At 41.7% G+C, this 25,411-nt stretch overlaps 1 protein-coding gene across 1 annotated transcript in view; it reads left to right on the top strand.

Moving 5' to 3' along the window:
* LOC127434483 (A disintegrin and metalloproteinase with thrombospondin motifs 3-like) overlaps window positions 1-25,411 on the top strand; it is a 217,127-nt gene that overhangs the window by 135,569 nt on the left and 56,147 nt on the right. Inside the window, exons 14-17 of the mRNA XM_051687301.1 lie at window positions 1,660-1,793; window positions 2,858-2,981; window positions 10,941-11,021; window positions 15,104-15,267. Of these exons, the coding sequence (XP_051543261.1) occupies window positions 1,660-1,793; window positions 2,858-2,981; window positions 10,941-11,021; window positions 15,104-15,267 (503 nt within the window). The remainder of the gene's footprint in view (window positions 1-1,659; window positions 1,794-2,857; window positions 2,982-10,940; window positions 11,022-15,103; window positions 15,268-25,411) is intronic.

The following is a 25,411-nucleotide window of genomic DNA, read 5'->3' as shown; positions in this document are numbered from 1 at the left end:
TGGCCTAGTCAAAGTCCTGACCTGAATCCTATTGAGATGCTGTGGCATGACCTTAAAAAGGCAGTTCATGCTCAAAAACCCTCCAATGTGGCTGAATTACAACAATTCTGCAAAGATGAGTGGGCCAAAATTCCTCCACAGCGCTGTAAAAGACTCATTGCAAGTTATCGCAAATGCTTGATTGCAGTTGTTGCTGCTAAGGGTGGCCCAACCAGTTATTAGGTTTAGGGGGCAATCACTTTTTCACACAGGGCCATGTAGGTTTGTATTTTGTTTTCCCTTAATAATAACAACCTTCATTTAAAAACTGCATTTTGTGTTTACTTGTGTTATCTTTGACTAATATTTAAACTTGTTTGATGATCTGAAACATTTAAGTGTGACAAACATGCAAATAAATAAGAAATCAGGAAGGGGGCAAACACTTTTTCACACCACTGTATGTTTAATATTCCCTCCATTTAGAGTGCAGTTGCATAAATTTTTTTCCACTATTCCTCCAACAAAGTTTGTCTAATCCTCACCAAAATTGGCTCAGACCACCTATCTTTAGACCATGCCCTTCATGAATACAAGAGAGTATCTGGTGGCGGAGGACGAATCCCAGTTGCCTCCACATCTGAGATCATCAACCCGCTCATCTTATCACATGGCTTGTTGAGCGCATTGCCACGGAGACATAGCGCGTGTGGAGGCTTCACGCCATCCACCGCGGCAACCACGCTCAACTCACCACGCGCCCCACCGAGAACAAACCACATTATAGCGATCACGAGGAGGTTACCCCATGTGACTCTACCCTCCCTAGCAATCGGGTCAATTTGGTTGCTTATGAGACCTGGCTGGAGTCACTCAGCATGCCCTGGGATTCGAACTAGCGAACTAGTGAACTCCAGGGGTGGTAGCCAGCGTCTTTACCACTGAGCTACCCAGGCCCCCTAAACCAAACTTAGTACTTTAGTTCGACACTATGTCCTAAGGGTCTCAGTTAATTTTCAGGACAGTGCCATAAACTGGTCAAAAGTTGTAAATATTAGGATATCTTCTCTTTGCCTTTGAATTAATTGTTCCAAACTCACCACCTTACTACCAAACAAATCTATAAATCTTTACAATTTGTGTGCCACAGGTTTGCACAGCCCCGTAATTTACAGTACTGTGCAAAAGTTTTAGGCACTTGCATAGTGAAGATTTCTTCAAAAATAGTGCCATAATTATTTTTCATTTTTCAATTAATATCATCCAAAGTCTAGTAAACATAAAAAAACAGAACAAGCACCAGTTCTCCTAGGGACACCTGGACACAGTTTTTCTTGGTTGTTGGCAGATAGGATGTTCCAAACTTCTTGGAGAATTCGCCACAGTTCTTCTATATATTTAGGCTGTCTCATTTGCTTCTGTCTCTTCATGTAATCCCAGATTGACTCTATGTTCAGTGGTGGTCTCTGTGGGTCCATGCCATCTGTTGCAGGGCTACATGTTCTTCTATTTGCAGCAGGATTGTTTGGGAGTCTAAAATGTATATTACCTGTTGACACACTACAGCTAAAGATATAAATAACCATCTTAAGACAAATGTTTTTGTTAAACATCTTATGTGCCTAAGACTTTTGCACAGTACTGTATATTTCTTAATATTATCGTCCTTCTATCTTGCAGCCAACAAAAGGTGTCACCTATATTGCCAGTCAAAAGAAACAGGTGACGTGGCTTACATTAAGCAGCTGGCACATGATGGAACAAGGTGCTCTTACAAAGACCCGTATAGCATCTGTGTGCGTGGAGAGTGTGTGGTAAGATATTAAACTAACCCTGTCTCATTGCATAAAAAGTTGCATAAAAAGAACTACTTTGAAGCAGAATGAAGAGAAGCTGCCATTAGCAACATTCCTGGCAGTGTCATTTGCATTTCATTTACTAATTCTCTTGAAATACTGCTGTAGATTTATAGGTTGGCTGGCTCTATGGTTTGTCTTTGAGCCACTACAGGTTAACAGTGCAGTGTATACAGGAAAAGGAATGAATCTCTCTTGATGTGATTGATAGAAGTACATTGATTTTTGTAGATGAATCGAACAATGAATAGTGATTAGCTTTTGGGAGGGAGTGATTTATAGAGTGTCAGCTAGTTTAAAAAGGTTTTGGGTTATTAGCAGATGTCTTGCAATTTTTAGAAAGTTTTGTACATCAAACTGCTCCAATGTACAATATCTAATATTTGTCAATGTCAAGGTCTGTACTTTCAAAAGGAAAAGACACATTTCTTGGTCACACTTTTTAAGGATCAGTAGTAGGGGTGTTATGCACCTATATTTTTGGAGAGGAAACCAGTTGCGGCCCTGGCTTGATTGGTGCCCTAAATGATATAGGACCAAAGAACCAAAAAACAAAGATAAAAATATTAGAGATATATAAGAATTTTATTCAGAATTTATTATGATGTGTTACCTCAGTGGTCCCAACCTAATGCACAGTGGTTGAAATCCCAAACTAACATAGATATTTTTAAATAAACTAAGCATAATTGCAAGTGAGCTTGACAGCAAGTGCCACACATTGTGTGGAAAAGAACAAATAAGACATTTTCAAAATGGCTCCTTTTAAATTCATAAACACTTTTTAACTTACTTGTGCAACTTAGTTATCTTAATTATTAAGATAAAAATTATTAGTTTGCTTTTGGGAAGTTAAAGAAATGGGCATGACACATCTGACAGTAGCTATAGTTTCATGACATCAGATGCAGACATATGGAAAGATGAAAGCTTGAGTTGATTCTAATTTCAGAAGTCTCTGTAAAACTACCATGCCTTTTTTTCTCAGTGTGTCTTTCATGTCTTCTCTCTCTCTCCTGTAGAAAGTGGGCTGTGACAGGGAAATTGGTTCCAGTAAGGTGGAGGATAAGTGTGGTGTGTGTGGGGGTGACAGCTCCCACTGCCGAACCGTGAAAGGAACCTTCACCCGAACACCCAAGAAAGCTGGTAAGATGCTTTCCTCTTTCCTGGGCCACCCATGTGACAGTGTTTTACATAAATCAGACATCTCTTTTTACTATACAGCAGCCCTGTCATTGTTTATATTTTACTGTCCTTTAGTTTCAGGTCTAAACTTCTGGATAGAAAGTATACTTCTGGAGTTCTTTATAGTTTCAGAAGTTTGGAAGAGTGATTTAAGATTTGGTTTTAAATATATTTATTGAGTTTAAATATATTATTAACTTGATTTCGAAAACACTAAGTTTTCAATATGTTTTTTGCATAAATTATTAATAGACGTTATTCTTCTAGTACACCCTGAGAGGTGTGAGCAGTACTTTGAATTATTTGCTAGCACAAGAATACTGTCTATTCAGGAAGAATCCTTTTCTACAAATTTTCTTCAAATTTTTCTTTTTAATTTTTTTTTTTTACTCCTGACACTCCTCTGAGACTATAGAATAAAACAGCTGTTAGTATAAATTTGAGAACCTCCTTCACAAGCAAGGGGCCTCTGTACTTAAGAATAAAAATATAACTTAATAAAATACATCTATTGATTTCTGGATTTTACCATTACTGTAATGTGGATGTGTGAGTCCAGTAAATTACAGCAAAAGCTTAAATTTCAGTGCACACATATCACAGTAAAAAGCAACAGCACAAAATTATTAAAATACCAAGAACATACACATTCAAAATGTTATATTACTGTAAGTCAGGAAGCTTCTTACTGGACTCTACCACTCCATCTTGATCATCTACTTTGCATACAAACTGCAAGCAGTGTTTTTTAGTAACTGATTACATGTGATCTGGATAACGTAATCAAATTACATAAATCGACTGCTTGTAATTATAGTAAATTACATTTTAAAATTGAAAGTTATCTCTGATAACATGTTAATATAATGAATTGTTGATATACATTTATTAGTCTTTGAGTGTTTTCGGAAGGAGGTGGGGGTGGGGGGGTAATGAAATTACACACACAGATGGAGCATCTCACTCAACAAACTCTGCCTTCCAAAAGTTAATATCCAGTCCACTTCTGTGTCAGATCTACTGAAACGTTTGAAGGTGTGCTTGAATGTTTCAAATGTGACTTTTCATTGCATACTGTATCCAACCATCTCCTGAAGAACACATTTTGATTGTTATTTGAATTATCCTATTTGTCATAGTGTCACTATGTATTTGGAAATGTTTTGTCCATCAAACTTATCAAAATGCCCAAATACATGTCATTTTGTATTCAGAATCGAATCCACACCTAAATGCCAAACCTATTGCATTAGCACATTAAGTTGTTTTTTGTGTGCTGTGTAGATGAGTGTGCTGTTATGATAACTTTTGAGACTGTTTTTTGTGACACTGATTCACAACTATAACTGGTCTACTTCCTTACCTCACATGGATGACATTTGTAATGCCGAAATTGCTGGAGTAGGACCACATTTGTTAAACAAGTCCTGGATAACCTGTCCATAATTCTAGAAACTCTCTTATAAGAAATGCATGTTTTTCTTCTTCTAAATATGTATGTTGATGAGTTACTCTTATCAGTTAAAATGTGTTTATGTATTTCATTACTTTTTATTTCACTCATTAACTGACAAAAAGTAAGTGAAACACAAAAATCATATTTTGTTTAATTAATTACGTTTTCTTAAATGCATTTAAGCAACATTTTGTGAAAATTGTACAAGGTTACCCTACTCAAATGCATGTGATATCAAATTAACAAAAGGTAGGTCAGACATAGTCCAAATGTTATCCAAAAAGGGTCAGATTAGATTCCCCAAAAACAGTAATCCAAGACATTATGCTACTAATAACATGTAATGTAATTTGTAATCAGTACTTGATTACAATTTCAAAGTAATCTACCCAGCACTGACTGCAAGATGTCTCTCTTTATATTCCGTCTTCACGTCTTCCAAGCTACACATAAGAGGAACCTGCTTCTGTTACAATTCTCACTGCTTTTATATGATCTGGTTTTCATTATTCATACAATCTCCTTTTCACACTTATAGTCAATCAGCCAGTCTTCAACAGCAATACCAGAGAGAGAGAGAGGTAAAGATACAGCATTAGCCATGTACAAACCAGGAAGTGCAATGGTCAAAAATCAATCCAGATGCCGTTAAGAGACACAATAAGAAAATGCAACTGCGTTGCTCTTAGAAATGCAACCTTTTAATAGTTGTACCATTGTCCACACTGCTATGGGCAGTTTTGACATCATAAAAGAAGTTATGTAATGGACAATGCAGTGGAAGCCTTGCTTTATTTGAGCACCCCATCAGAGAAAATCCATCTGGTTTTTGGTGGAGGGGTGTCATTATTATTCAGCCAACAGCAACCTGAAATACTGTAAAAGTGGAGTAGTGATCTAACTGGTTTCCTTTAGCAGCCATAACTTTCCTGTTTAATGCTATTTCCCAGTTGTGCAGCCTTAGTAGGAGCTTGAAGCTCACACCAGAAGTAATTTATAAATATAACACCTCCCCCCCCCCAACATTAGCTCATTTGGATGCATTGTGGGTGACTTATATAGCAGCTATTTCAGAGTTGTGCTTGTTCTGAACAAAAACAGACAACAGCAAAAGGTAGATTCCTCATATGATTATTTGAGTTACTGTGCATGTTAATTTTAGTATAAATATGCCAATCACTTTCTTGATGGATTCGTATAAATCTTGTTCAGAACTAGGCATTAGCACATACTGTGTTGCTCTGACACAGTGTTTTATTGCAGAATTGGTGTTATTTCTGGAACTGTCTAATTTTACTGTTGGATAGAGCCACTGGATCATGACAGATCCTAATAATCTGCATTCAAACATGTCTTCATTTGATCTGTTTTTTATGAACATTGCGGCGTACAGGCCTATACAATAATGACAACACACCCGTACTATTACATACTGAAACACATACTATTACATACTGAAACACAGCCGTTGCACAGATGTCAAGACAATTTTGCCTAAGAATATTGATTCATGTGTGTGTTTGTGTTGCCTTAATTGTGCCATTTAAGGATTTGGCATAATTTGAAATGGCATTATTATATTGTGCGATTTTCTTTTTGGCAAGAGTCCTAGCTCTATTTGACCCCTTCCAGATGGGTCTCTGTGTGCATCATGAATGCAGAATTTATCCTCGTAATGACAGGTTCAATCACTACAGCTTTATTAGTATGACATCACGTGAAGGAAAGTGTCATAAAATAACTCTATTTTGTTATGGCTCTAACGAGAATTTGCATGCTGTTTAAATTGTTTTTAAGACAGTTGTCATAAAACAGATTGTGTCATAATGTGTCATAGTTCAAAATTTGTGATACTTTATAGCACAAATTATGTAATTGTAATGACACTTCCTTATACACTTCATTATTATCATAACTACTTTTAACACATTATTTGCATAAACTAAATCAGCATTTTGACCTCTCTCTTTGTAACTTTACCTTGTTTGAATTGATCACTTTTTTAACAGGAAACATTTTTAGAGATTCCAAAAAGAAATCCCTGTGTTGGAAAACACAATCTGCAAGTATTTTGTTTTGTCTAATCCTACACTTTTCTCTCCTGTACTGTTTTCTTTTACGCTGACTGTATTGTAGCTTTAAAATTTTAGGTTAAATATAACTTAAACTCTGAAGCATGCTGTCGATTACCACATAGAATCATTTTGACTCATCTTGTTTTAAAAACAAAAACATGTTTAATGTAAAACATTTAGAATGGATGTATATGGGGCAAGTGCACCGAAGAGATTGAAAGCAAAAAGTGGAGCTTGTATTTTTGTTTGTTTGCACTTGATCAACCTTTTGAGTTGGGGCTACTTTTTTTATTTATTTATTTTTATTGTTATTTTTTATTTAGGCAGACAACACCTGGTTGGCATTATTAAATAAAAAAATAAAATAATAATAATAATAATAATAATAATAATAATAATATATATATATATATATATATATATATATATATATATATATATATATATATATATATATATACATATATATATATAATTGCCAATTTGCATGGCTACATTCAAATGTCCGTCAATGGAGAAAGATGATTTTTGCCTGCATAAAAGTGCAGTTGCGGCATCTATCAGCAGGGCAATGCTGTCTGTGCAAACCAGCCACACGTAGAACCCTTGGGTTTACCAGGATTACTGTAAATGGTCATTGAATGATTTAAAAGACTTGAAAGAGCTTTATAGTTTAGTAAGCCGTTCTATCACGTCTCAACATTTGTAATACTACAGTTTCGTATTTAATTGATTTATGTATTTATTTTTGTGGTGCTGTACTCTTGCCCGATAGGCTTCCATTATAAATACTGTACAAGCAGTTGTCCTTTGTTTTTACAAATGAATTCCTTTGGTAAACAGGTGCTGTCACTAAAGTTTAAGTTGTATTTAACCCAAAATATTGCTTAAAGGTTTGACGTAAAATCGGTTTGTTGTGCAGACTTAGCTTGATAAAATGCCTGTTAAATGAGGGTTCTGAAGAGCTTAATAAAAGCTTACCACATTTCTAACAAATACTTACAAAACACCTTCTAAAAAATTCTAATATGGAATAATAATGCAAAATATTATGACACTGAATCTAACCAGGTTGGCAGATACATTTTCTCTCTTACACACATACACAGCAACCCTTACCCATCGTCACACACCAACCATAATTTCTGTCCATTTTTTATAATATATCTTTCTCCTTCCTCAACCCTTTTTTGTTCTGGCTCTTTTAAGGCCTGTCCTCTAACCTCATCTGATCTCTATTAGGATTACCCAGCAGCCCATCATTCTCAGCAGATGTCTTCCTGTCCACATTAACTGATGATAATACCTCCCAGCAGACACTGATTTAAGTGACTCAGCCCTTCACTACAATGATTAGACTGTTGGCCACCTTTTTACGTCACAACCGTGTCTCAGAAATGTGTTATGCTGCTAGAGACTGCTTGAAAAATTTAGCTTTGGTTTAGAGACATTTACATGACAAAGGAGTGATGAGTAAAAATGACATAACAAACCCTTCTTATTCTAAAGGGAAAACAAGAGGAGCCTTCTTATTGCCTAAAGGAGCACGGAATGTATATCTGAATGAAACTGAGGATTCTAGAAATGTGATTGGTGAGTTGTATCATGCTTTGCAGAGGAATGGGCACCAGTAGAGAAGGCAACATTAGTGCTGTAGTGCAGATTTTGTTTTCTTATGTGATAATGTGTTGAAAACTGACTTAAGGCTCTGCCATTCAACTTCCTTCTGAATCAGTTCCATAACTGTTCATGGTCTTCAGTTTTTTTTTTTTTGTTTTTTGTTTTTGCCTAACATTATTAGAGATTGACATTATATATAATATATATTTATTTATTTTTTTTAATTATTATTTTTTATTTATTTATTTTTTTTTAAGTGTCTAATAACCAGCTTAACCGATGTATTGTTTTGTTTTTTATTCTTTTTGACACAATAAACAAATAATGACAAAATAAATAAATAAATAAATAAATAACCAAATAAAACAACAAAAGTTTTGCAATGTAAATTGTCACATATTTTTTCATGTTTGTTTTTGGTTATGTCTAACTTTTTTAAATGCATTGTGTTTCTTATTTAAGAATGAATGAATTCATAGCAACTATCAGCATCATCAGCCAAATAACAAAGGACTATGCATCGACATACACTTCCCCAGTTAATTCAGGATGAACTTCAAAAGACACTGAGACCCTGTTTCCACCTGGTATTAAAATGCGGCTTTGCTGGGTAGATCATCAAGTAAAGACGCTGACTACCACACCTGGAGTCGCAAGTTCGAATCCAGGGCGTGCTGAGTGACTCCATTCAGGCTTCCTAAGCAACCAATTGGCCCGGTTGCTACAGTGCGTAGTCACATCGGGTTAACCTCCTCGTGGTCCCTATAATGTGGTTCTCGCTCTCGGTGGAGTGCGTGGTGAGTTGTGCGTGGATTCTGTGGAGAATAGCCTGAAACCTCCACACACGCTACGTCTCCGCGGTATCGCGTTCAACAAGCCACGTGATAAGATGCGTGGATTGACAGTCTCAGACCTGGAGACAACTGAGATTCATCCTCCGCCACCCAGATTGAGGCGAGTCACTACGCCACCACGAGGACATAGAGTGCGAATTGGGCATTCCAAATTGGGGAGAAAAGAAAAAAAAGATTTGGTTTTGGTGATTGGATCACATGTGGTCAGCACAAAATACATGTCTAAACGGGGTCTAAAATGCTTTGTGATTGGATCACAAAAAACATACGTATGTGGTCAAAAACGCATCTGAACGCATCACATTTAAGGTGTAAACGCTAATCCGTCCTGTGTGCGTCCCGGCAGCAGTGAAGCGCCTCCCCTCACCTGTCAATCAACCGCTGCGCTAAAACTAGAGTTTAAACTTTGCCGGTTATGAGCGGTTTAAAAGGAAAGAACCGTCCGATCAGCAAATGTAAAAAGCAGATACACACACAAGCATAAGAACTTCACGGATCTTCTTCAGTGTGTCTGATATCAACATGCATGGACACTTATGAAAAGCACAAACAACTGCAGCTCAGGTTAATACAACTAATCCACTAAAATAATGAACAATTCTGCTCGAAATGTTGATTTTGTGCTTAGATTACATTTCAGCTGCATCAGGGAGAAGTTGCGCACCATTCTTTTCACACTTTCTTTGTCTTTTCTGACTTTATTGCGGTTTATTATCATGCAGGAACACACTGACATAGTGATTGATGTATGTCGTCATGAAACAGAGACCCTCTCCTCCAAATCCGATCACAAGTTGTCGCAGGAGACACATTTAGGTGACCAGGTGTAAACAGTGATGTGTCTCACCTGACCACATGTGATCGGATAACCCGAGACGCATCTTAATAGCAGGTGGAAACGGGGTCTTAAAGGAATATTCCTTTAATCAGTAATCTTACAGTTTATACTAAATCCTTTGTGTAAACATTGGCCACCAACATTTACTTAGATTTAAACCATGACTTGTATTACACATACTGTAGATAACTAATATTGGCATTATATTCATGCTGTTTAGCCAGAGGGGAACTGGCTCCCCCAGCTGAACCTGGTTCCCCCCAACGTTATTTTTCTCCTAAAACTAACATCGTATAGAGTTTTGTGTTCCTTTCAACATGTCACCTTTGGCTTGCTCACTGGGGACCTAAATACAATTTTTTAAGGCATAATCTACAAATATGTTATTCGTTTAAACTGCACAATAAGGACTTTAAGACATTGCAGACTTCACAGCTTTATTTTCTGTTACAGCATCATTTTCTGAAAAGCTGCTTTGAAACGATGTGTGTTGTAAAATGCAATATAAAAAATATTTAAAAAAATGACAGTGTAAAAAGTTTAGTAGTTTATACAAACATTAAATATGTAAGTTACTTTACCTTCAAACACCATTGTTTCCTGTTGAACACACAGTGGCATAATGGCATTGTTCAGTGTTATTGTTAAGAGACCCAGCAATTAGTGCCATAAGTGGTAGATCCAAAATTAAATAACCAGTAGCTGGTTAAGTGTAAATATTGGTCAAACCAATTTATCGGTCTATCTCTTGATGTTATTACTTTAGTTTCAAAAGGCTATGTCATCTAATCACATGGATGTAAATTGATGAAATCTGGATGATGAGCCTTCTGTCATGTTTTGATATTTGTGTGCTGTAGTCTTGTCGTGACCCTGCTTGATGAACAGTTGCAGTAGTCAGAGAGCTCATATCCCAAAGCTTTTGTTTGCAGCTCCGCAGTGACATAGAAATGCCTTCTAGTGATGGGATGCCCACCTCTGCAAAGAACAGAAAAACAGTAGACTTTTTTTTGCTCACTAATTGCTTCTGCTATCTCTCCCTTTGTCTCCCTTTGCCTTTTTTGCACTGTTGCAAAGGTTACCTAAAGATGTTTCTCATTCCCCCTGGGGCTAGACATGTGATCATCCAAGAGCATGAGGCTTCTCCTCAAATTCTTGGTAAGTGATATCTGTCCTCATGTTTCTCAGGCTAAAGAGCAAGGAGATCATATGCATGCCTATGCGTTCAAAGCACTGTACAGGTAGCTGCATTTAATGGATTTCACTCCAGTACATATCAATGGCACCTGTGCAGTCACATGCACCTCTTCCATCTGGTTAACAGCTTGTGCATTTTCATGGAAGCGCATTAGGCTCACAGAATTTAGAGACAAACACCATCATAATTTTTCTGTGACATTGTGAACCATTTAGCTAGATAGATGTGCCAGCTATAAAAATGTGACCTTACATGAACTAGTAAAGGGATAGTTTATCCAAAAATGAAAAATGTGTCCCCATGTACACACCCTCATGTTGATCCAGTCCTTTATGTCTTTCTTCTGTGAAACTCAAAAGGGGATGTTAACAGAATGTTAGGGAGCCTCCGTCCACATTTACTTTGATTTTATGGAAAAAAGAGCAGCATCACAAATTTCTTATTGTGTGTTCCACGGAAGATAGAAGATTAACAAGTTTGGAATGACACGAGGGTGAGTAAATTACAAAATAATATAAATTTTTGGTTGTGCTAACAATTTAAGAATTGGAGATGCCCCATGATGTGAAAATTGTGAAAGTAGTGAAGAGCAAAATTTGTGGGTGCTTCTGTGCAACACTCTTAAAGGAATATTCTGGGTTCAATACAAGTTAAGCTCAATCGACAGCATTTGTGTCATAATGTTGATTACCACACAAATTAATGTAGACTTGTCTCTCCTTTAAAAAAAAAAATGTAAAAAAAATTGGAGGTTACAGTGAGGCACTTACAATGGAAGTGAATGTGGCCAATTTTTGCAGGGTTTAAAAGCAGAAATGTGAATCTTATAATTTTATAAAAGCTCTTACATTAATTCTTTTGTTAAAACTCATGTATTATTTGAGCTGTAAAGTTGTTTAAATTGTCTTTTTTTTTTTTTTTTTTCAAATTTGGAATGACCAATTCCCAATGCGCTCTAAGTCCTCGTTGTGGCGTATTGCCTCAATCCGGGTGGCGGAGGACGAATCTCAGTTGCCTCTGCGTCTGAGACCGTCAATCCGCACATCTTATCACATGGCTTGTTGAGCGCATTAACACGGAGCCCTAGCGCGTGTGGAGGCTTCACGCTATTCTCCTCGGCATCCAACTCACCACGTGGCCCACCGAGAGCGAGAACCACATTATGGCGACCACGAGGAGGTTAACCCAACGTGACTACCCACCCTAGCAACCGGGCCAATTGGTTGCTTAGGAAGCCTGACTGGAGTCACTCAGCATGCCCTGAATTCGAACTTGCGACTCCAGGTGTGGTAGTCAGCATCTTTACTTGCTGAGCTACACAAGCCCCCCTAAAATGTCATTTTTAAAGTCATTGTAGGGTTCATGGTTTGTTGACGTTACATTGTCATGGCAAAAAGTTGTAATATTGGCTATAACTTTACACATTAAAGGTTAGTAAATTATTTTATCATACTACAAACATGTTAACACACTCATATTGTTTATGTCTTGTGGTTTTACTGTTCAAAAATTGGCTCCCATTCACTTCTATTGTAAGTGCCTCACTGTCACCCAGAATTTTGCTTTTTTTAAAGGAAAGGAGGGACAAGTCAAATGTAATTTTTGTGGTAATAAATATTATGCCACAAATGCTGTCGATTGAGCTGAAATGGTATTGAAACCAGAATATTCCTTTAAGGGGCGGTCACACAGTTCTTAGAGCACACATTTTTTTTCGGCCAAAGCAACGGACCGGGATATGATGTCACGCGGGAGTGTTTCTGGTTTTATTAAATAACAATTCACGAATAACAATTATTATTATATAAAAATATTCAAATATACCATCTACTCACTTTCCAGCAACAATAAATAAATAAAAAAAAACAGCTTTGAAATATGTACCCTTTGAATTAAGCCAAAAGGTCAGTTTGTGATATTTCGATCTTCTATTGGTCACGCGTCCTCTCATCATGAAGATTCGCAGTTCAGAATTCACTAAGCTTGAACTTTGGTATGCAGCGTTGTACGAAATTTCTTCACGTGAGCTTGTGTTTTCCGGTCTGCCCCATTTGGATACATTTGAGTGAATGGAGCCCAAATTGTAGTGTGACCGCCCTCTTACTGTACCCACTGCATTGTGAAATAATGATCTCCACTAAAACATTAAAATACAAAAATAGTTGCATTACTGTTCCTTATTTGAAATCAATACTGGAGACATAGTCACATTGCAGCATGTGAATAAAAGCTATTGTTGCTCATTCCCAAATCAGTTTATATTCCTTGTTTTAAACACCAGTTCTTCAAGTTCTTGAAATGTTTTGTTTTCTTTGAGGCCCTCTTTTAATCTAAGCCTTATTCTTCATCCATTAACTGTAACAGATGGAAAAACGAGTCTTCACAATTTCCCTTTCAACCATATACAGATTTTAAAAAATAAGATACATTGATTGGCACATTTTCTTAATTCTATTAATATTTAGAACTTTATAGAGACAGCAATTATCATTTGTCAATGCATGTAATTGAGTTGCTTTTATTTTTAGCATATTCCTCGTCTTGGAAGTGCTTCTCCATGAATGTAGTTTAAAAATTACTCATCCATAGTTGAACTTTTAATTAAACCTAACCTTATTTTAATTAGCTAGATAAGATGATCAATGCTTGCTCTACTGCCCCAGTTAACCTCCAGAGAGGTCGTCGAAAGGTAATTCTGTCCAATAACACATCCCTTTGGAGTGCTTAATAGTTAATTATTGGTTTTCATTACATTTAACGTAAACAGTTACTATAATTAGATTCCTTTGCGTGACAAAATGCTATAGTTTAGTGATTTTTATGGCCTGCCTCTGTCTCCATTAGATTTACACAGTGAATTGTGATTTAATCTGGCTTATTGCTGGAGGTCTCCAAGTTCAGTCTGGAATTTTAGATTTATTATTAAGATGAAAAGGAGGTCATTTGCATGGTAATTTAATAATTTAAGTAATGTGTATTTTATGGGATTGCCCATCCGTGGCATCCTCGCTAACTCTGTTTTATGATTAACACCTACAGCATTTATTCTGAGCAATGTAGTCCATTTGTCTGAACAGCTGGGCAACAAATGTGCAGAACCCCCCCCCCCCCCCCCCCATATTTATTTAAAATAAATATTCACTCAATATAAAAATTCTGATGTCATTTACTTATTTGACGGAATAAAGATACAATTCAAGTGAATGGTGACTGAGGCTGTCAGTCCCTAATATTCTCCCTAACATCTCCTTATATATTTCATGAAATAAAATAATAATAATAATAATAATAAACAAAACAAAACAAAAAAAAAAAAAACAAAAAAAACACACAGATTTGGAAAACATGAGGTTCAGGTTCATTTTTTGTGAACTATGCATTTTTAGGTCTGCATTTTCTGGATATACAGCTGAATAAATGCAAACTTATCATGCTAAATTTAGGAAATCAAACAAAAGCTTTGATTTCATTGCATCAAATCCTTTTGCACCTATAGTGCTTGCTCTTATAAAATAACAGTTCAATCCCTTTTGCTCTATATTATGTTACAGCATTCCGGACAATGTATTCCAGATTTAATGTTTGAGAACATTTTCACATTACAAGTGACATTTGATGACTGGTTGCAATGGTGATTGTCCTGACATGTGCTCAGCTTTCCTGGTAATCACCACTGACATTCAGGCAAATGATCAACTAATTGCTCTCATGCTCTGAGTCAGACTGTGTCACCACTTATTCGTGTCATTATGTCAGTTTGTTAGACGGCCCCCACATCCTTGCCATATTATAATGCCATATAATTCAACAGCTTTTAATAATAGCATTATGTTTCTGAAAATTTCAATAAAGCTTTTAGACATTGAGATGTCAGCATAAAAGCACATTAGTAAAAATATTAATGTTCTTTGTTTCATTTTCACTTGGATTTTGACAGTTAAATGCCCTGCGATGACAGTAAGTTAATTGAACAGAGTCAGGTCATCCTGTTAAGCTCTTATCCGTGAACTCTTGAAGAGTTCTAATTAATTGTTGATTGCAGCTATCAAGAACCAGGCAACAGGACATTACATTCTAAATGGCAAAGGGGACGAGGCAAGGTCTCGGCGCTTCATTGATATGGGAGTGGAGTGGGACTACCTCATTGAGGACGATGCCGAGACTCTCCACACTGATGGTCCATTACATGATGCACTTGTTGTTCTGGTAAACCAAACTTTACTTTCTCAAATCTAATCTCTCTCAAGGCTTAAAAAGCACAATGAAAAAAAAAACATTAGTCTTGGAGTGACCATTTATTTTTGCATGTTGAGAAAAACAAGCACATACAAGCACTCATAAATGCAGTGTGGTTCAAAAGTCTAGGTCTACTTTTTGCATTTTTCTAATTTTATATATATATATATATATATATATATATATATATATATATATATATATATATATATATACACACACACACATACACGCACAGATCAGCCACAACATTAAAACTGCCTCCCTGATATCATGTAGGTTCCCCTCGTGCTGCCAAAACAGCTCTGACCTGTCGAGGCATGGACTCCACAAGTCCTCTGTATTTTTACTGTGGTATCTGGCACCAAGACATTAGCAGCAGATCCTTTAAGTCTTGTAAGTTGCGAGGTGGGATCTCCATGGATCAGACTTGTTGGTCCAGAACATCCCATAGATGCTCAGTTGGATTGAGATCAGGGGAATTTGGAGGCCAAGTCAACACCTTGAACTCTTTGTCATGTTCTTCAAACCATTCCTGAACAATTTTGCAGTGTGGCAGGGCGCATTATCTTGCTGAAAGAGGCCACTGCCATCAGGGTATACAGTTGTCATGAAGGGGTGTACATGGTCTGCAACGATCTTTAGGTAGGTTGTATGTGTCAAAGTAACATTCAAATGAATGCCAGGACCCAAGGTTTCCCAGCAGAACATTGTCAAGTGCATCACACTGCCTCCGCTGGCCTGCCTTCTTTCCATAGTGCATCCTGCTGCCATATCTTCCCCAAGTAAACGACGTACACGTGTACATGATCTAAAAGAAAACGGGATTAATCAGACCAGACAACCTTCTTCCATTGCTCTATGGTCCAGTTCTGATGCTCACGTGCCCATTGTAGGTGCTTTTGGCGGTGGACAGGGATCAGCATGGGCACTCTGACAGGTCTGTGGCTACGCAGCTCTGTACGCAGCAAGCTACGAGCACTGTGTGTTCTGACACTTTCTATCATGGCCAGCATTAAGTTTTTCAGCAATTTGTGCTACTTTAGCTCTTCTGTGGTACCGGACCAGACGGGCTAGCCTTCGTTCCCCATGCGCATCAATGAGCCTTGGACACCTGTGATCCTGCTGCCGGTTCACCGGTTCCTTGGACCACTTTTGGTAGGTACTAACCACTGCATACTGGGAACACCCCACAAAACCTGCGTTTTTGGAGATGCTCTGACCCAGTCGTCTAGCCATCACAATTTGGCCCTTATCAAAGTCGCTCAGATCCTTATGCTTGCCCATTTTTCCTGCTTCCAACATATGAAATTCAAGAACTGACTGTTCACTTGCAGCATAATATATCCCACCCCTTGACAGGTGCCATTGTAACGAGATAATAAATGTTATTCACTTCACCTGTCAGTGGTTTTAATGTTGTGGCTAATCAGTGTATGTATATATATATATATACACACACACACACAGTGTGTCAGGCCCCTCATCAGTCTCTGCTCCCTCTCTTCCCCGCTCCAACTCTTCCGACTACTGATTACCCTCACCTGACTTCCATTAGCCACCTAATCAAGGACACTATAAACACTCATCTCTAACTCCCATTCCTTGTCTAGTCTCATTTGGACTCTTCACGTGTGTATCACTCATCCTTGTGATTCTTCCTGAAGAATATCTCCTGTGTTTAAGTTAAGTTATTAGTTTTTTTGACTTCTCCTTTATTTTTGATATCCAGTTCTGTTCTCTGTATATACCTGTTTTGTTTTATCCCTTAATAAATCTGCATTTGGGTTCATCACTTCTATCATCCTCTTCCTCTGAGCGTAACACAGTTTTCCTATCTGTCACTCACTCGACGTTGTGTCAATGTAGTGACACTAGGGGTCACTCTTGGGAGCCCAAGACACCTCTGGTCTTTGATAAAAGGCCAATGAAAATTGGCGAATGGTATTTGCATGCCACTCCCCCGGACATACAAAAGGAGCTGGCGTGCAACCACTCGTTCAGATTTTCTCTTCGGAGCCGAACGGTCAATGTTTACTGAGCTGACTGTTCATTCACCTCTGCTGCATCTGACAGCGCATTTCAGCGGCTTCTCCCTCCTCTGCACTGGTGCACTGCAGAGAATGCCCCTGGGCGCTTCGGCAGAAAAAAGAGAGTATATTTTCCTAAAAGAGTATATTTCTCTAAAAGAGTGGCACACACGGAACGTCTTTTTAAAGACGCATCTTTTTAAAGATGCCTTTCCATTTGTGTGTTATTCCTGGTTGCGGTCGTTACCTCTCAACTTCAGATGGTCATGATCGCTGTCTTTCGTGTCTAGGCGTGACCCACTCGGAGTCAGCGTTCTTGGATGGTTCATGTACTCACTGCGAGAACATGACCATGGCAACGTTGCGGTCCAGTTTTGCTTTCGTAAGCAAGGTCCTTTGTAGGTCCTTCTACCTAAGGGTATGAGGCCAGCGCTGCTAGCACTGGGGGTAATTTGGGGACCCCAATGGGACCGCCTCCACCGGGTATCCCCCCACGGAACTCGTCTCATGGTGAGTTCGACCTCTTGATCGGAGCGAGCAAAGCTGATGAGCTCTCGAGCGCAGCATTGGAAAGCGGGCTTGTCCAGTCAGATGCAGAAGCCTCAGCTGGGCTCCCCCCTTCGGGGACGATTGCCCAGTCACAGACATGCTTTCCCGGGCGGCAGCGAGCGTCGGGCTAGAGTGGAACCCTCCGCTTTCCCCCTAACCCGCTCAAAGCAGCCACGCCCCGCTCCAGTGCCTTTCTTCCCGGAAGTGAACGAGGAGCTGACAGAATCGTGGGAGGCACCTTTTACTGCCCGGTCCCAATTTCTCAGCTCCCCCGCCCTCACTACCCTCGATGGCTGGGCGGCCAGGGGCTATATGCCGATTCTCATCACCAAGGGTGTCCCCCTGCGGTGATTGCACCGGCTGCGCCGCAGCCCGCCCCTTCGGCCCGGCCCTGGCGTGGAGCCCACCACAGGAAGCAGATGCCACCCGTCTCACGGCCGGCTGCCAAGAACCCACGAAAGGCTTCAAAGCGCCCCTGAGACGGGTGACCCAGGGTCGACAAAACCCACTGCCTTGGAGCTGGTAAGAAGACCACTCCATCCCCTGGTGGAGGGCCGGGAGGAGGATCTTTGATGCCTTTTCATTTGATTTCGCCGCATGCCCAAGTAGCTGCAGTACCCAACAGTTCAGCAAAAGAGAGGTTTCCTCATTCCCTGGGTCACATATCCGGTGTGCACGGCAGTCATCATGACCACCGTCCACCTTTTTATCCTTGCAGGATTGGCGCTCCAGTGGTGGTCACCCCACCCCTGCGTGCCCAGCTGTGGCACAGATCCGCCCCTGATGTGACAGTCTCCACGGGTTGCGAGGATAGGCTTCTTCCTTCCCCGGCTGTTCCGGTGGTGGTCACAAGGAGCCAGGTAAATGCTTCGATGTACCTAGACTCAGCACAGCCACAACATGGTGTGGCACCTTGAGCTCTGCCCCGCCGCGAAGCCCTACCTGCCGGTACGTCCGACGAGATTGTCCCTTTGGTCCCCCTCGCGCGGAGCTTGGATGCGTGGCTTGTGCTTTCCAATCCGTCGTGAATGCTTATCCGGACCGTCCGACTCGGCTACATGATTCAGTTCGCCAGGCGTGCGCCCAGGTTCAGGGGTATCCACTTCACCTTGATGAGAAACGAAAACACTGCTACCATGCGCGCGGAGATCGCCACCCTCCTACGGAAGGGTGCGATAGAACCTGTCCCTCCAGCCGAGATGAAGAAGGGGTTTTACAGCCCCTACTTCATCGTACCGAAAAAAAGGCAGTGGGTTGCAGCTAATCTTGGACCTGCGAGTACTGAACCGGGCTTTACACAGACTCCCGTTCAACAGCAGTTCCACTGAAACACTTTCAGAGGCTCCTGGGGCAAATGGCATCCTCAGCGGTGGCCACCCTGCTCGGGTTGATGCATATGAGACTGCTTCAGCACTGGCTTCAGACTCGAGTCCCGAGATGGGCATGGCGCAGTGGGACACATTGCGTGGTCATCATGCCGGTCTGTCACCACCTCTTCTCGGACCTCACGCTCCTCGCGACAGCACCCCCCGGTGAATTCCCCTGAGGAAGGACCTTCTTTCTCAGGGACGGGGCACCATCTGACACCCGTGACCAGACCTCTGGAATCTCCATGTCTGGCCCCTGGACAGGACGTGGAAGACCTAAGCAGTCTACCACAGTGGACAGTAAGTCCTTAGGGAAGCACGACCTGATCATCAGGTTCCTGAGAGGCATCAGGAGGCTGAACCCCTCCAGACCGCACCTCATTCCCTCATGGGACCTCTCTGTAGTTCTTCAGGGTCTACAGAGAGCCCCCTTTGAGCCTTTGCAGTCAGCTGAGCTTAAGGCACTCTCCTTGAAGACTGCCCTCCTGACTGCGCTCACCTCCATCAAGAGGGTAGGAGATCTGCAAGAGTTCTCTGTCAGCGAAACCTGCCTGGAGTTCGGTCTGGGCTACTCTCAGGTGATCTTGAGACCCTGACCGGGCTATATGCCCAAGGTTCCCACGACCCCTTTTAGGGACCAGGTGGTGAACCTGCAAGTGCTGCCCCAGGAGGAGGCAGACCCAGCCCTGTCGTTGCTGTGTCCGGTAGGCAATTTACACATCTATTTGGATCGCATGCAGAGCTTTAGGATCTCTGAGCAGCTCTTTGACTGCTTTGGTGCACAGCGGAAAGGAAGCGCTGTCTCCAAGCAGAGGATTGCCCACTGGCTCATTGACGCCATAGCTATGGCACATCACGCCAAGGACGTTCCGCCCCCGATAGGGCTATGAGCCCATTCTACCAGGAGTGTAGCGGCCTCCTGGGCCCTGGCCAGGGGTGCCTCTCTAACAGACATTTGTAGAGCAGCGGGCTGGGCAACACCCAACACCTTTGCGAGGTTCTACAACCTCCGGGTGGAACCAGTTTCGTCCTGGGTAGTGGCATGCAATACAAGCGGATAAGCCTGGGATAGCTGGCCGGGTGTATCGCTTGCAAATTGTGCCTTTCACCTCCTCTGAGCTGAAGACGTGTGCCATTAACTCCCAGTAATATTCACAAACTATGTTCCCTGGTTGACTTCCTCCGAGCCCTGTGGCAGTCGAGTTTTCGGAGAGACTCGCTGCCGGCCCAGTACACGTGCTAACTAAAAGCCCTGTTCTGGGGTAGGTGCTCCGTATGTGGCGGTTCCCTGTAGGTAACCCCATGCGACATATATCTTCCGCTAATTCGTTTCCCTGTTGGCAAACTGCGTCTTCCTTGGGCAGAGGCCCCTCTGCCACAGTCTCCATGTTTGTAGTAACTCCTCCCCCATTGGGTAGGACCTATCATGAGACTTCTCCACATGACATACTTCCGACATAGTTCCGCAAGACCATGTGACGTATTTTCCAATTAAATATCCCCCCTCTCTCTGGGCGAGGTGTGGTCTCCGCAGTGTCCTCCCCTTGGGAGGGACACCCCCCGACTAGACCTGGTCGGCCCAGTCGGATATTCCCCCTTTTTTTTAGCGAGTGGAAAAAAAAGAAGGGGAAAAGAGGCCACGACTGGGCTAGCCTGTCTCTATCTTTTGGGTAGTCGACTTGTCCCCAAAGGGCCATTCAACACTCATAACTATGTTGGGGGAGGTTACGTGTCGGCCTGGTGTGCTGGCTATGAGGCACACAGTTGTCTGCCTGTCACACACCGCCAGTTCACATAACACATTCAGCCAGTTGCGGTGCTTTGTATAGGGACCCCTAGTGTTACTACATCGACACAACATAGAGTGAGTGACAGATAGGGAATGTCATGGTTACTTGCGTAATCTCCGTTACCTGATGGAGGGAACGAGACGTTGTGTCCCTCCTGCCACAAAGCTGAACAACCCGCTGAAATGGCCGGACCTTGTCTCGGCTCCTCAGCATAAAACCTGAATGATTGGTTGCACGCCAGATCCTTTTATGCCCGTTTGTCCAGGGGAGTGGCATGCAAATACCACTCGCCAATTTTCATTGGCCTTTTATCAAAGACCAGAGGTGTTTCGGGCTCCCAAGAGTGACCACTAGTGTCACTACATCGACACAACGTCTCGTTCCCTCCATCAGGGAACGGAGGTTATGCAAGTAACCATGACGGTATATAAACTCAGCAAAAAAAGAAACGTCCTCTCAACTTCAACTGCTTTTATTTTCAGCAAACTTAACATGTGTAAATATTTATATGAACATAAAAAGATTCAACAACTAAGACATAAACTGAACAAGTTTCACAGACATATGATTAACAGAAATGGAATAATGTGTCCCTGAACAAAGGGGGGGGGCAAAATCAAAAGTAACAGTCAGTATCTGCATTAAGTACTGCAGTTCATCTCCTCCTCATGGACTGCACCAGATTTGCCAGTTCTCGCTGTGAGATGTTACCCCACTCTTCCATCAAGGCTCTTGCAAGTTCTCATCCAACAGGTCCCAGACGTGCTCAATGGGATTGAGATCCGGGCTCTTCGCTAGCCATGGCAGAACACTGACATTCCTGTCTTGCAGGAAATCACGCACAGAACGAGCAGTATGGCTGGTGGCTTTGTCAATCTAGAGGGTGATGTCAGGATGAGACTGCAGGAAGGGTACCACATGGAGGAGGAGGATGTCTTCCCTGTAATGCACAGCATTGAGATTGCCTGCAGTGACAACAAGCTCAGTCCGATGATGCTGTGACACACTGCCCCAGACCATGACGAACCCTCCACCTCCAAATCGATCCCACTCCAGAGTACAGGCCTCGGTGTAACGCTAATTCCTTTGATGATAAATGTGAGTCTGACCATCCCCCCTGGTGAGACAAAACCGTGACTCGTCAGTGAAGAGCACTTTTTGCCAGTCCTGTCTGGTCCAGCGAAGGTGGGTTTGTGCCCATAGGCGACGTTTTTGCCAGTGATGTCTGGTAAGGACCTGCCTTACAACGGGCCTACAAGCCCTCAGTCCAGCCTCTCTCAGCCTATTGCGGATAGTCTGAGCACTGATGGAAGGATTGTGTGTTCCTGGTGTTACTCAGGCAGTTGTTGTTGCCATGCTGTACCTGTCCCACGGTGGGATATTCGGATGTACCGATCCTGTGCAATTGTTTATTACACGTGGTCTGCCACTGCGAGGATGATCAGCTGTCCTTCCAGTCTCCCTGTAGCGCTGTCTTAGGCGTCTAACAGTACGGACATTGCAATTTATTGCCCTGGCCACATCTGCATTCCTCATGCCTCCATGCAGCATGCCTAAGGCACATTCATGCAGATGAGAAGGGACCCTGGGCATCTTTCTTTTGGTGTTTTTCAGAGTCAGAAGAAAGGTCTCTTTAGTGTCCTAAGATTTTATAACTGTGACATTAATTGCCTACCGTCTGTTAACTGTTAGTGTCTAAATGACCGTTCCACAGGTGCATGTTCATTAATTGTTTATGGTTCATTGAACAAGCATGGAAAACATTGTTTAAACCCTTTACAATAAAGATCTGTAAAGTTATTTGGATTTCTACAAAATTATATTTAAAATACAGTGTCCTAAAAAAGGGACTTTTTTTTTTTTTTTTGCTGAGTTTATCTTTTTTTTCATTACAAATTATTATTTACAGTATATTTGAATTTCTTAATATTTGTATGTGCCCCTTTTGTTTAAATGACAGCATGCACTTGAGCTGGCCTGGACTATACAAGTTTGTGCAAAACCTGATGATCCATGTTTTCCCAGAATGATTTGACAATGTTCCAAAAAGCATTCTTTGTACTTCAATGGAAGCATGGAAATCTGACCTTTCTTACAAAGGAGTTTACATGGTCAATGTCACAGATTTTGCAAACTGAATCTCAAGTTTTATTTATCAGTTTGACGTCATTACATTTCTTTGTTTTTAATTCCTAAATCTTTATATTCATATCCAGGTTTAAATTAGATTTTGAATCCCATATTTTTAATCTGGAATTTTGAACCACACTTTATGCACTTTATGCTCCTTTGAAAGAACAGTGCTGGTATGTCTTATATTTAAAATTTGAGAGCCTTAAATTTATTTTACAGCATATTTGTTGTGAAACGTTTTTAATGAATTCATGCTTGTATGTGTGCTTGTTTGCTCCTTGTATATGTTCATCCTTTTAATTCATGCTTCAAAGAGAGTATTTGCATTCAACATGTTTAAAAGGTAATACAGGTTTAGCCCTTTGTCAAAGGCTAGTTGTAAGGCAATTTATATTTTCTCCCAATGTCTTAATTGAGTTTTGAGCTCAGTGTGAAGAAAATTGGTTGGTTGGCCATAGCAACCATTGTGTAATTTATTTTCTCAAGTCCACATGTGCAAAGCATGAATATCTCTCTCATTATGTATACACATTTTACACCAATAACCTTTCAATGAGAGACACACAGCATGCTTTTCCTCTTCATCTTTGGTATTAAAACTTTCGCTCATTGACGATCTTTCGATTATATTTAAAATACAGTGTCCTAAAAAAGGGACGTTTCTTTTTTTTTTTTTGCTGAGTTTATCTTTTTTTTTCATTACAAATAATTTTTACAGTATATTTTAATTTCTTAATATTTGTATGTGCCCCTTTTGTTTAAATGACAGCATGCACTTGAGCTGGCTTTCTTTTGAGAAAACTTTCGATAATCGTCAATGAGCCAGTGGGTGATCCTCTGCTTTGAGACGGCGCTTCATTTCCGCTGTGCACCAAAGCAGACAAAGAGCCGCTCAGAGATTCTAAAGCTCTGCGTGTGATCCAAATAGATGCGTAAAGTGCGCACCGGACACAGCGACGACAGGGCTGGGTCTGCCTCCTCCTGGGGCAGCACTTGCAGGTTCACCACCTGGTCCCTGAAGGGGTGGTGGGAACCTTGGGCACATAGCCCGGTCAGGGTCTCAGGATCACGTGAGAGTAACCTGGACCGAACTCCAGGCACGTTTCACTGACAGAGAACGCTTGCAGGTCACCTACCCTCTTGATGGAAGTGAGTGCAGTCAGGAGGGCAGTCTTCAAGGAGAGTGCCTTACACTTGGCTGACTGCAAAGGCTCAAAGGGGGCTCTCTGTAGACCCTGAAGAACTACAGAGGTCCGATGAGGGAACGAGGGCGGTCTGGAGGGATTCAGCCTCCTGGTGCCTCTTAGGAACCTGATGATCAGGTCGTGCTTCCCTAAGGACTTACCGTCGACTGTGTCGTGGTGTGCTGCTATGGCGGCAACGTACACCTTCAAGGTGGAAGGGGACAGCCTCCCTTCCAATCTCTCCTGCAGGAAGAAAAGCACTGATCCGACTGCACATCTCTGGGGGTCTACCCGACGGGAAGAACACCACTTAGCGAACAGATGCCACTTAAAGGTATACAGGCGCCTCGTAGAGGGGGCCCTAGCCTGAGTGATCGTGTCTACCACCGCATGTGGTGGACCGCTTAGGACTTCCGCGTCCCGTCTAGGGGCCAGACATGGAGATTCCAGAGGTCTGGGCGCGGGTGCCAGATGGTGCCCCGTCCCTGAGAAAGAAGGTCCTTCCTCAGGAGAATTCGCCAGGGGGGAGCTGTCGCAAGGAGCATGAGGTCCGAGCACCACATCTGGGCGGGCCAGTAGGGTGCTACCAGGACGACCTGCTCCTCATCCTCCCTGACCTTGCACAGGGTCCATGCAAGCAGGCTCACTGGGGGAGACGCATATTTGCGAATGCCAGGGGGCCAGCTATGTGCCAGCGCGTCTATGCCGAGGAAGGCCTCGGTCAGGGCGTACCAGAGCGGGCAGTGGGGAGGATTCTTGGGAGGCGAACAGGTGCACCTGTGCCTGTCAAATTGACTCCAAATCAGCTGGACCACCTGAGGGTGGAGTCTCCACTCTCCCCTGAGGGTAACCTGTCATGACAGCGCGTCCGCTGTAGTGTTGAGGTCGCCCGAGATGTGAGTGGCTTGCAGCGACTTGAAGTGCTGCTGACTCCAAAGGAGGAGACGGCGGGCAAGATGTGACATACAACGAGAGTGCAAACCACCTTGGCGGTTGACATATGCTACCGTTGTCGTGTTGTCTGTCTGAACTAACACGTGCTTGTCCTGGATCAAAAACCT

The sequence above is a fragment of the Myxocyprinus asiaticus genome, chromosome 4 (genome assembly GCF_019703515.2).
Source record: "Myxocyprinus asiaticus isolate MX2 ecotype Aquarium Trade chromosome 4, UBuf_Myxa_2, whole genome shotgun sequence".
Lineage (NCBI taxonomy): Eukaryota > Metazoa > Chordata > Actinopteri > Cypriniformes > Catostomidae > Myxocyprinus > Myxocyprinus asiaticus.
The sequence above is the reverse complement of the archived record's forward strand: the minus strand, read 5'-3'. Positions and strand labels throughout refer to the sequence as shown.